The sequence below is a fragment of the Dysidea avara genome, chromosome 9 (genome assembly GCF_963678975.1).
Source record: "Dysidea avara chromosome 9, odDysAvar1.4, whole genome shotgun sequence".
In the NCBI taxonomy this organism is placed as follows: domain Eukaryota; kingdom Metazoa; phylum Porifera; class Demospongiae; order Dictyoceratida; family Dysideidae; genus Dysidea; species Dysidea avara.
The window spans coordinates 29,445,700-29,459,096 of record NC_089280.1 but is presented as its reverse complement, the minus strand read 5'-3'; the positions used below and the strand labels follow the sequence as shown (position 1 = coordinate 29,459,096).

At 38.2% G+C, this 13,397-nt stretch overlaps 1 protein-coding gene across 1 annotated transcript in view; it reads left to right on the top strand.

Annotated features, from left to right (window-relative positions):
• Positions 1-9,234: 9,234 nt before the first annotated feature.
• The window catches only part of LOC136266619 (uncharacterized), a 29,998-nt gene continuing 25,835 nt past the window's right edge, over positions 9,235-13,397 (top strand). Inside the window, exons 1-3 of the mRNA XM_066061614.1 lie at positions 9,235-9,348; positions 9,408-9,715; positions 13,132-13,251. Coding sequence (XP_065917686.1) covers positions 9,336-9,348; positions 9,408-9,715; positions 13,132-13,251 — 441 coding nt within the window. The 5' untranslated portion in view covers positions 9,235-9,335. The remainder of the gene's footprint in view (positions 9,349-9,407; positions 9,716-13,131; positions 13,252-13,397) is intronic.

Here is a 13,397-nt window from a genome sequence, read left to right as displayed (position 1 = left end):
ACTTACAGGCTTCCCTTGATGATCAATTATTTGCAAGCATTTTCAACACCTCCACAATCCATGACCAGGTTCGTTTACGTGCTGTTGCTCACTCCTCTGGTGTCAGCAGTGGCTGGCTGAAGGCCATCCCTCAACCAACATTGGGTTTGGCCTTTTCTCCACATGAGTTTGTTATATCGCTGTCCGTTTATGGTTGGGTGTTCCTCTTTTCCCATTGTTACCACTTTGTACATGTTTGTCTGTCATAGATCAGTTTGGTGACCATCTTCTTGGTTGCTCTGATGGCCCACTACGTATCCAACGCCATGATGCTCTTGTTTCTATAGTACATCATGCTCTACTGCAAGATCACCCTGGTGTTCTCCGTGAGCATAGCATTGCCTCTGATCAATCTCGTCCTGGGGACATTTACCATCCTGATTTTACTCTAGGCCGTCCTGCTTACTTTGACCTCTCTGTCAGGTGCACAACTCAGCCTTCCTTTATTTCCGCTGCTGCATCTAAGGCTGGGGTAGCTGCTGCTGCCGGTGAGGAGGCTAAGGATGACCATTATTTGGAAACTGTTAACAACCATGGTGGTGAATTTTTTCTCCTGGTTTGCGAGTCGTTTGGTGTTTGGACACCCTTTGCTTTATCAACCTTATCCATGATTGCCGACCGTACCACTGTTAAAAGTGGTATTCCCAGACAGTTAGTAAGGAAACAATTGCTTCAGCGCTTGTCAGTTACTCTCTGGCAATATAATGCCAAAATGATCCTGAGGCATTATGGCTTATGCCCAGAAGATGGCATAGACTTTGTTGAACTAAGTTATTAATTAAGGTTGTTTTGTAGTTAAGGTAGCTAGTTTTGTAGTTAAAGTACTTAGTTTGGTAGTTAAGCTAGTTAGAATTTTGTATAGCATATTTGTAATACTGTGCTAAGAAATTAAAACAAAATTTTGAATGTCCATATCTCGCAAATGGCTGTTGTGAATTTAATAAAATTTGCTGTGTGGTGTACCCTACCCAGGGTACAGCTATAATGCAATAATGGTGTGCTTTGAAGAAGGGGCCATGGAGCTACGCATGCACGAAAAAGCTGTTTTCTTTCTTCCTGTAAATATACTCATGATGTGGTCGCCGGCTTTCTTGGCCGCACGACACACTACCGTGTGTCTTGATAATGTAGTTCTTATTTTTAAATTCTGTCCTTTCAGCTTGCAAATTACTTCCAGATCTCAATCATTTCTCTAAATTGCTTCGAGATTCTATCTTGGCACACTTACATTTGATTTCCAAAATTTTCCCTGGGGGAGTATACCTCAGCAGGGGCGGATCTAGGATTTATATAAGGGGGGGCTATCTCAAGGTACTAATATCTAGAGTGGAGGTGTGCTTCGCATGCTGGACCTAGGGGGGTCCAGGGACATGCCCCCCCCCCCCCCCCCAAGAAATTTTTGAAAAATAGATGCAAAATACTGCAATTTGGAGACATTTCCACATAAAATGCACATTTCTGCCTGTATATACTGCCTTTAGATATATATGGTTCTCTGCAGCATTTGCTAATGGAAAGGGTGTGGGTAGGTTCAGACAACCAAGCACTATGATGCACCCTCTCACAATTATGTGCATGATAGAATAATAATGTTGAAACTGGAAAATTTTGAACTTTAAATGATACAAGATTGAATCTGAGAGCATTTTCAATGGAAATCGTGTACCTATACCAGCACTGGTAATACTACACAAGTAAATAAACAAGCCTTTTAAACAGACCAATGCACTTCATTGTATGTATAGGTACAGGAAGATTTGGAGAAATTCCATAATAGAACCAAATTTTATGCTTACACTGAATGTTCTATTAGAGTAGTTCGGTGACTGCTCTATTAGAGTATCTCGATCTTGTGCACCTCCAATGCTGATCCGGGTCCTTGTTGCATAACCTTTAGCATAAATCCACTGATAATGCCTTGGAAAGATGTTTATAAGGTGGGCTTATGAGTATTAATTTTCTATGATTAGTGATCATATAATTATGCTAAGACAAAATTTCATACTGAAAAAGTGAGGGGGGGGGCTTCAGCCCCCAAAGCCCACCCCCTAGATCCGCCCTTGCTCAGACCCCAGTAGTTAGCCAGAAATCCCTCTTCACTGGCACTTTGTCACACAAGCCCTTAACCGTTTCTACAATCATGGTAATATAAGAGCACAAAAGTATTTACTTCAAAGACTATATGCATACCCCTGGTCTCAGGCTAGGGCTAGTTGTAAAAAACTAGATATTTTAGCCACTGCTACTTTCAGTTTTCTATCTTATAAACGTTATTCAAGTTGTAGCTAGTAGTAGTCTCAGCCCACTCCGAATAAATTCTCTCTTTCCCATTCACCGCCAGCATCTGGTTACTGTCAGCTCTAAATATTCCATTATTCCGTATTCTTTCATTATTTTCCGGTTATTCTTGCATATTATCAAGCCCACTAAAAGACAGTGTCAGCTCACGTGTCAGAAGCAGCGGTACAAACTTCAAGTTTGTATTACTTTTGCAGCATTACTGTAAAAGGAAGGGAAAAGCTTAAGCGTGCTTTTATGTAGCTTTGCACGGTTGTGCCATGCAGAAAAATAATGGCTTGAAAAAGCTGCCAATCTTATAATGAAATAATGGAAATGGACCGCTCGCACGCCAATATGCCTGTGTCTAGGACGGGAAACAGAGAATTTATTTGGAGTGGCCTATAAGCTTATGTAGTAAGAAGAATGTAACCTATTAAAAGGTGAAGAAGAAACCAAAGCTGAACCCGACCCTAACGCTAATGTTACCTTTTTCCGCGGCCCATAAAACCGAATGCCACAAGACTCGCCAACATCTACTAAACAGTCCACAAACAAGAATACCAAAACCGGTGAGTGTATCTGTCCCATATGTCTAGACCCCATTGTTGATGCTAAATCCAAGCAAAAAGGTCAAGATTCCATTTTCTGTGATAGCCAATGCTCAGCCTGGTTACATAGACAGTGTGCTGGCTTATCTAAATCTCTTTTTGAAAGTTGGACTGAGTCTGAAAAGCCCTTTTACTGCCCACACTGTAGACTACATGATCATACGTATACTTTAGAAATAGCTAAGCTTAAGGAAGCTATTGAGTCTTTAACCAAGAGTATCTCTGGCATTAATGAGAAATCTGAAATGTCAACAAAACCAAACACCAATCAACAAACAATAAATAAAACTACTACTGTAATAGCTTCTGATGAGCCCAAGCCAAGCTCTGAAAAACAAAAGGAAAATACATCTGACAAGATTTAACTTCATCATGTACGGAGTCAAAGAATCCCCTGCTAACACTAACCGATCAACCAGGCTAGATCAAGATCTATCCAATATTACTCATGCTTTTTCCCAGACAAACCTCCCACTGGAAAGACAATCGATTAAAGATTGTCGCAGGTTGGGCAAATTTAACAGCAATGCCACTAAACCAAGACCAATTCTTGTAAGTTTTCTTAGATCTATTGATGCCTCAATGGCTTTATCTAAAATCAGTGAATTCAAAAGCCCAATCCGTATCAAACCTGACCTATCACCTGAGGAAAGAGCTCAAGAATCTGTTCTTCTTAAAGAGCACTGGTCATTGATCCAGAAGGGAGCAGAAAGAAAATGAATCAAACTGAGAAACAAAGCCTTGTTTGTTGACAATCAACTATATGGCAGTTTCAAGAGCTCGGAGTTTGCTAGAACCAACTACAAGCCTCCACTCCAAGCAAACTCCTTAGATGCTCAAAATTGACTAGAGTATAGATTAGGTAATGATAGTTTTGATAATGAAAATTTTCACCTAGATCAACAAAATATCTCACTTGATAATAATGTCATACTAAATGCATCTCAAGACCAGCATTCACCTAACAATAATGACAACAATTACAATTCTATTAGTCAACGTGTCTCAATACCCACTAAAACTCAATGTGATAATCTTAAGTGTCTTAGTTTAAACTGTTGCAGCCTCAGAAGCTCAAGTAAGAAGGCTTGCCTTCTAGCACTGATTGACTAATCCAACCCAGACATCATCTGTGGCTGTGAATCCCACCTTAACCAGTCCTGTTACTCCTCAGAATTTTTCCTGATTCGTACATTGTAATAAGAAAGGATCGGGTTGAGGGAGCTGGGGGGGTCTTCATTGCTGTGAAAAGGCAATTTAATGTTTCAGAAGAATGTGAATTAAATACTAATGCAGAGCTGGTTTGGGCTAAGGTATCAATTCCTAACACACAACCTATCTATGTTTGTTCATATTATCGTTCACCTGACAACAATTTAAATCCTATTTTACAACTTCAGATATCTCTAAACAAATTAGTAGAAAAGTCACTCAACATACCATCAATTTTACTTATGGGCGACTTTAATTTTCCTAGTATTGTGTGGTCAGATGGTTATGGTCTACTAAACCCTAACCCAACTTATGGCAGTGAACTTAATAATGTATTTCTTGAGACCATGAATGATGCTAGTTTAGAGCAGTATGTCACTGAACCCACTCGCCAGAACAGCATATTAGACTTGGTCTTATCTAACAATAACAATATTCACAATTTAAATGTAGTTCCAGGAATCTCTGATCATGATGCTATTCAGTTTCAACTCTCAGTAACACATAAATCAGCCATACACAAGCCTCCACACAAGGTAGCATTATACCATAGATGTGATCTCACCAATATTAAAAGGCACTGCTTGAAGTATCTTAGTTTACTACAGTGGTATATCCCCAGTATATGGAACAGTTAATTGTTTGTTATTTTAGTAGTTTTTCAGTAAACCCGCATTCACTGATGTTTTACTGAGAGTTTAAAACTTAGTAAAATAATTATGTTCCATATACTTAAGTTTACTGACACTTTACTATCAGTATAACTACAGTAAGGCATCTTAACAAATTAGTAAACTAAGAACCTTCAAGCAGTGAGGGACCTACAGGATTTTGCGAACTATTTCCTACAAAGTGACTCAACTTCCAAATCCGTTGATACAATGTGGTCAGAATTTAAAAACGCTATTCATGAATGCATAGACAAACATGTACCACATAGAACAGTTCGATCTAACAAGAGTCTACCTTGGATTAACCATAAGATTAGTACTAGTAATAGCATGGGTAGCAGTGAAATTTGGGATAAATATCACGAGTGTTGTATTGGAAATGGGGATAAATTTCACGAGGCGAAGCCGAGTGAAATTTACCATTTCCAATACAACAAGAGTGGTATTTATCCCAAATTTCACTGCTACCCATGCTATTCCCAGTTAATACCATACTCGCTGCATATACGCATGCTGTGCATTAGCGTTGCCATGTACGCAATTTGTCACTATATACTAAGCACGCGTCGACACTAATTGGCGATACATTGTTAACATAAATTCTAGCCAATGAAATTGCAATTACAACTTTTTCACTGCTGTCAGTGAAATACGGGATAAATTTCACTGCTACTATTGAGACTTTTGTATGGGCAGTGAAACAGGTATGGTATTAAAAAGGATATGAAAACTAGAAAACGTCTATATAATGCTGCTAAGAAGAATAATAGGCAAGATGACTGGAATGCTTATAAAAGAATGAAGAATTTAATTAATGTAAAGTTAAAAGATGCCCACAATAATTACTATGGAAGACTATTTGACAACTCCTTTTGTGGGAACAAAAGACAATTCTGGAAGTATATAAAAGCAAAAAGAAAAGATGCTAATGCAATCTCCACAATCATGATTGATGGGTCTCACCACACAGATACCTTAAGCAAGGCTGAAGCACTCAACAAACAGTTTAAGTCAGTTTTTACTCATGAAGATATCAACAATACTCCAACAATGGCCACATCTTCTGATACTGGAAATTCATTTCCCATCATGTCTGATATCACATTCTCCTTAAATGGAATACAGCAAGCACTCTGTAATCTTCAAGTAAATAAAGCAAGTGGTCCTGATCGTATTCCTCCCTATATTCTTAAAAACTGTGCCGAAGAAATCTCTCCAGTGCTAAAAGTGATATTCACCAAATCATTCACAACAGGTACTTTACCTAAAGACTGGCTTACAGCTAACATATGTCCAGTTCACAAAAAAGGAAGACGTGATGATGCTTCTAACTATAGGCCCATCTCTCTGACATCTATTTGCTCCAAAGTCCTTGAGCACATCATATATCACAACATCATGAATCACTTAAACAGCAACAATATTCTCATAGAGAATCAACATGGGTTCCGAGCAAATCATTCCTGTGTCACCCAGTTACTAACACTAACAGAAGACATATCATATGCCCTCGATCACCGGAAGCAAGTTGATGTAATCCTTCTCGACTTTGCTAAAGCTTTCGATACTGTTCCCCATCAACGACTCCTTACCAAACTTCATTTTTATGGAATTCAGAATGACACTTATAACTGGATTAAGGCATGGCTTTCCAACCATACCCAGCAAATCCTTCTTGATGGTATAACATCTAGCTCAATAGCTGTAACATCTGGTGTCCCTCAGGGCACAGTCCTCAGTCCTCTTATGTTCCTGATGTACATAAATGACATCACCACCAACATAAAGTCACTTTTACGAATATTTGCAGACAACTGTCTTTTGTACAGAGTTATTAACTCTCCAGAAGACACCATCATTCTCCAACAAAACCTAGATCAAATCTCACATTGGGTCAAAATATGGCAGCTTAGACTAAATGTTACAAAATGTGCACTAATTCGATGTAGCAGATCCCTAACACCAATAGTTCATCACTATACACTTAATAATTCTTTCCTAAAAGAAACTGACCAGCATCTCTACCTGGGGATCATGTTGAATAAGACATTGTCATGGTCGTCGCACATATCAAACATAGCTAAGAAAGCATCTGATACTTTAAATTTTATAAAGCGTAATCTGAGTGATTGTTCAAGAGAAGTAAAAGCACAAGCATACCTTACCATGGTAAGACCCCAAATGGAGTTTGCCTCAGTTGTTTGGGACCCCTGTTATAATGTTGATGTAGACAAATTGGAAAAAATCCAGCCTAGAGCAGCCAGGTGGGTCATAAGTGATTACAACAGAACTAGCTCTGTGACACAAATATTAAATCAACTATCCTGGCCTACCCTACGGACATGACGAAAGATATCTAGACTGCAACTGCTCCACAAAATCCTCCATCAAGACATATCCCTATCATTTCCCACATATTATCAATCCGTAGAGAGACAAACAAGACACCATCATCCCTTGCATTTTATCCTGCCCACACCATCAACAACATCTTACACTGCTTGAAGTATCTTAGTTTACTACAGTGGTATATCCCCAGTATATGGAACAATTAATTGTTTGTTATTTTAGTAGTTTTTCAGTAAACCCGCATTCACTGATGTTTTACTGAGAGTTTAAAACTTAGTAAAATAATTATGTTCCATATACTTAAGTTTACTGACACTTTACTATCAGTATAACTACAGTAATGCATCTTAACAAATTAGTAAACTAAGAACCTTCAAGCAGTGTTATCAACAATCATTTTACTCAAGATCAATCAAAGAATGGAATGAACTGCCTGTATTTATTATAGAGATGACAAACTATGATGAGTTTACAACTAACTTGATATCACACTTTACAAACAATCAACACCACATTAGTTAGTATATAATTGTACCTAGTACTGTTTTTTTTTCCTGGGCACACCAGCTGTGCTGACTGCCCAGTAATCATAAAAAATAAATAAATTTTTAAAAAAGAATGCTCGGGGCAACTAGTAGACACGAAAAATAAAAACCTTTCCATTTAGTATTCCTAAATAATAATAGCTAGCCAATACTTCTGTAACCTCCCAGCTGTAAATTTTTATGAATAGATCGGGTTCTCAGAGGTTTCATAGTATTATGGGCCCCTGGGGTAGCCATCGCCCATGCAAAAGTCCAACATGGTGTACTAACGAGAGTCCCAATCCTGCATTAAAAAGCAGTTAAAATAAATAATAAATAAAATATTTAAGAATTTCAAAAATATTTCTGTATTTGAAATAAATACAATATAATTCTAATTTCGATTTTTATCGTGATGTTTTTACCTCCAGTTTTTGCTAAGGCCACTCCAAATAAATTCTCTGTTTCCCGTCCACCGCCCGCATCTAGTTACTGTCAGCTCTAAATATTCCATTATTCCGTATTCTTCCATTATTTTCCGGTTATTCTTGCATACTGAGAGACTCAGTAAAAACAGTGTCAGATCACGTGTCAGCATAGTCTGGCGCCGCCCGCTCCTTCGCAAAAAGTAAGGGTCTGGTGAAATACAAATACCTAATCATTTCAAAAGGAATTCAATTAGACAGCGCACGTAATGCTTGTTACGTCAGATGGTTGCACTTCAATTCGAACAAAAGCATTGTGTTGCCAAGGCGATTTCTGTGTGAACGTCATTGGCATGCACTAATTGGCTAGCGCCGAATCTGGGCGCTAGAAATGATTTAGTATCTGTATTTCACCAGACCCTTACTTTATGCGAAGGGGCGGGCGGCGCCAGACTAGTGTCAGCAGTGCTATCAAGTTGACACAAACTTCACGTTTGTACTATTTTTGCAATTTGAAAAGGAAGGAACAAGCTTAAGCATGCTTTAATGCAGCTTTCATGGTTGTGCCAGGCAAATAATGGCTTTACAAGCTGCCAATCTTATAATGAAATAATGGAAATGGACCGCCCGCCCGCATGCAAATATGCTTGAGTCCAGGACGGGAAACAGAGAATTTATTTGGAGTGGCCTAATACTGTACAGGAACGCCTGAGAGAGTAGCTGACGAAGAGGCATAGGTGTACTTTGCATTGTCAATTTGAACCGTTGTATAGAACGGCGACCATAATTGAACTCATGAACGGACGAAAATGAGAATAACCTATTTACCGTAGGCGGGAAAAGTTACGCGTGGGAAAAGTTTCGCGAATTTCGCGATTGCAGTAGCTATCGCGAAACTTTTACGCCGGTTAGCTTCTACATGCTTGTATTTGTACAGTAATAAATTAGTATGCAAAATCAGCATCGCGAAACTTTTCCCACGCGTAACTTCCCCCCCCTACGGTAGTATGTGGTTCGAGATTTGAGATTTCTAAATATTTAATAGATTTCTAATTGGATTTCTCAGATAGTGTACGAGAGTCCCAAGACGTTGGCTACCCTCGTGCGCCCCCTTACAATCTGGGGCGGGGGCTGGTGTTTGTGGCTATATAGTCTCGCGCCCAAATTGCCCAAAGGTCACCAACATGCACACAGTTATGGCAAAACAATGACTAAACAGTTATTGGAATGCATCATCCAGGTGGGTGTGTCTCGTAAATATTGGATGTAAAACGTGCTCTTGGTGTCTTTGGATTGTAGTTTCCGGCGAACTCGTGTTTGATTTAGAGATGATAACTGTTGTCTTCCTTGCATTACTTGCCTGTGCTTGTACTACCAGCGGACAAATGAAGACGCAGCAGCCGCCGTCCGCGGAATGTATTGCTGCAAACGCCACTTTAAGAGGGGACAGCGACTGCAATTTGGCCTACGCGCAGTTCCTGTTTTCCGCTGGGTTTGGTTCTCCTATAGAGCAGAGCGTAGTCGATCAAGTGTGCAATGCCGGTACATGTCGGTCACAGATACAAAGTTTTCTTAACAACTGCTCCGGATTCGGATTAGACGATGAGGTTAGTCAATGTGGTTGAAGGGGCGTTAGCTATATTTTGGGTTGTGAATGTGAATACTACATATAGCCGACGTTTCAGTACAATATTGACTGCAACGTAATAGCTATACTTCTGTAATGGCAATAATACCATCGATATCATCCCAGGACTGGCCGGGCAGAGTTTGCCTCTCTGCCCACTGTTTAAGTGTTTTATATTATTATCTTTGTGGTTGTATAGTTTGTAAATATCTCGTGTACCTCTAGCTAAATCCACAAACTGAAGGGTCTGTAAAACTGAAGATGTAGCTCGCTTAGGCCACTCCAATTAGTATTTATGTTTCTGGTACCTTACGGGTGCTCTGTACTATTTACTTATGGCTTCTGAGGCCAGCTCAGCTGGAGTTTGGTTAATGGATTCTTATGGTCTAATTCATATCAAAAACTTTGACGCATTTACTGTATACATTTAATTTTTACAAATTAAAAACTATGGAAAACAACACTGGCTTTCAAACAACGCATCATAACTTCCGTATGCTTCAGTTTACGGAGATGGGGTTGCATTTATCAGAATCATTGATAAATTGCGCATCATGTGATATGCAAGATTTTGTATAACGACCAATGGAACAGAGAGGAGAGAGCCTTGTACAGCGAATTTACACATCCAGGTACGAAATTGTACTGTAAAAAAAACCATTTTTTCGTTTATTTTGTGATGTATCTTTGTAGAATAGTCAGTTAAGCCATTTGTTTGGGTAGATTCTTAATCTGTACAATTCGACTCATCGAATGAGACCAAGTTTAACGAATTTCGGTAAGGGCAACCCACTGCACTTTTGAGGTTTGCGTACTAAGGTAACGAATTTCTCCTATAGAAAATTGTATGGAGTGCGCATTATGGTGGAGTCAACTGTTAACAACTGCCACTATGAAAGTGTTACAACAAATGTTCGGATGCCATTGTATAGAGAAATTCGAAGGCTTTGTTTTTATGTATGGTTTGTCGGGCAAATTATGGATTCTAATGGGTGTACTTATGCCTTATTTGTATATTATGCAAATACACATATTTTCTATTGGGCAAGAAACAATGGCTGTTCAAAAAATTTTTAACTGATCAGTGGGGCCAAACTAAAGCTACAAAAAGGACATGAAATAGTTTTTAGGCTGTTTTAATACATATTTCATAAGAACTAAGGTTAAAATTTATTGTTGTAAAATTTTCCAAATATTACAATTTCCATTAGCCTTTTTTGATTATGTAGTCTGAGAACAGATGCACGCCTCAGTTCTACACCTTGATGCTAAATTAGAACTAGTCCATGATTTTAAACCGATAGGCTTTAAAATTCAGACAGGTAACCATAGTATTTTGCTGTAAAAGAGCGCTTGTCGTTTTTTGATATGACCTTCTGGTGAGGAATGGCATGGTAATGAAGAAGACTGATTAGTGAAAGCTCAAGTCCGGAAGAAACGTATTTAATGTTTGAGAAGTTAGAGGACAAAAGTAGAAGTGCGCATTTGATTGTATAGTTTTCAATAATGTATTGTAAAAAAAATTAAGGCTCTAAGCTATGAAATGTAAGACTAGAGCGAAAAAGTATAACTCACGTTTGGCAATGAGTTAAAACACGGGGTTTGAACTAAACTGTGCGGTTGTTGATTCTTTATCTCGAGTAAAGTAGGTTTTGTAGAATTGGTTAGCCCATTTGTGAGTTATAAAGGGAAGAATATATTGTGGGAGGCCATAACGAAATAGTACAGAGCTTCCATAAAATTAAATTTTAGATGCGGGTGGGCAAAATTCAGCAATAAAGCAACAAAATTATGAAGAAGTAACTATTGTTTACTACAATAAACATTCCACCATTATCATGTTGTATAAAATAAGTAAGTAACATCATAGTTACAAAACCTAACTGGTAGGATACAACAGGATAATATTCTCTATTCAATATCTTTTGCACAATAGACGGATACTTCACAGCATAATACAATTTTTCAATTGGTTCACCACAAGCTATACTTGCATAAACATCAAATCCCTCTGGTAATTTGAGATCACTCATTGATGCACCACATGTAAAAGTGTAATCACTTAAAACTCTTTCGGGCTGTAAACGTTGGGCTCTTTTAAGCTTATGTTGAGAATAGAGCAATCTCCAGCTGTCATATTCTTCACATTGCAGCATCATATCAACATTCCTTACATCGATGTACCACAAAAGATCACACAGCGTTCTTACTAAGTTAACGCCTAACGTATTAGCCTCAGAGGTAAAATAGAGTTTGTTTTGGTCTAAGTAATCAACAAGGTCATTGAATAATTCATCCTTTTTAGTGTGACATGGTTTTTTATTAGGCAGCTTAGATTTGTGCTGCGATAGCCTTTGACTGCATCATTATTGCAAATGCATTTTTAGCTGGCACTGGCATGGTACAGCCCTGTCCAAGTTTACTGATACCTCTATTAAATCCATGAACTCTTTGGACTTTCCCAGGCGGTGGACCAGAAACATAATTACCAATTGGAGTGGCCTTACTGTTTATGACAAATGTATTAGGCCATGACAAATTAACCTTATGTTTCACGGATGCGGCAGGTCAGTGTTTTGGCAAATTTTAACAAAATGTGATCTCTTAAAAGTGCTGCTGTAGCTGGAAATTTTTAATATTGTATAAGTAACCATAAGTGTAGTAGCAAATGAGGCGGGAAATGAAGCTTGCTCACTCTATATTGCTATCTATGCTTAATTTCAGAAAGATTTTACCACCTGCCCAAGATACTCTAATAGAGCGGTCATAAGCATTCTAATAAAAGTCAGTTGGAACTGGAAAAGGTTTACATTTTATTATTTTATTTTTCGACCTGCCTGGTCACTGTTAGAGAGCTAACAGTCCATGAAACATATGATTGATTAATTTGGTATGGCCTAATGGCTAATGTTGTGGGCTAGAAGATGCTTTAGCCAAATTGTATTTGTTGATTTATATTTACTTTGAGCTTTTCACACTGCTAGATTGGCTTTATGACTTTACTACAACATCAATAAGTGTTCAAATTTTTAATTGAGTGACCGTGACTATACTGTAATCTTAATACAAATTTATATTTAGATGCAGAGTGTATTTATATTTAGATGCAGAGTGTATATATATTATGCTTGCAAACATCTATACATATATACATAAATGGGCTAATGTAAGTCTGCGAAGCCGTGTACCCATTTCACTCACGAGTATTCATCCTGTTTCATTTGGAATGAATACTCGAGAGTGAAATGGGTGCCACGCCCTTTAATTAGCAAGTTTTTTAATTGCTCCCACTCTCGCAAGACACGTTACATTTGAACAGTACTGTATCTAGTGTTATAAGATTTATAGTCTACGAGTAGTTACAGCACATTAATGGCACATGACTTATGTTTTCAGGTGGAGAATAATATCGTATCAATAGCATTTGGATGTATTCCACATAACATGGCCGGATCGTGTGTGAACGTGTCTACTGGAAATGAAGGTGGTCTATTAGGATTCATTTTTAACTACTTGGTAAGCTGTGACTTGTAAGTGCTACTGCGTATGTAACGTTTTTAAATATTTCACTAGTTCAATCAACCTATAGATGTTCTCTATTACCATACAAATATGTGATGGAAAACCATACATTTGGGCACATAGTCCAATTTTCTTTTTTA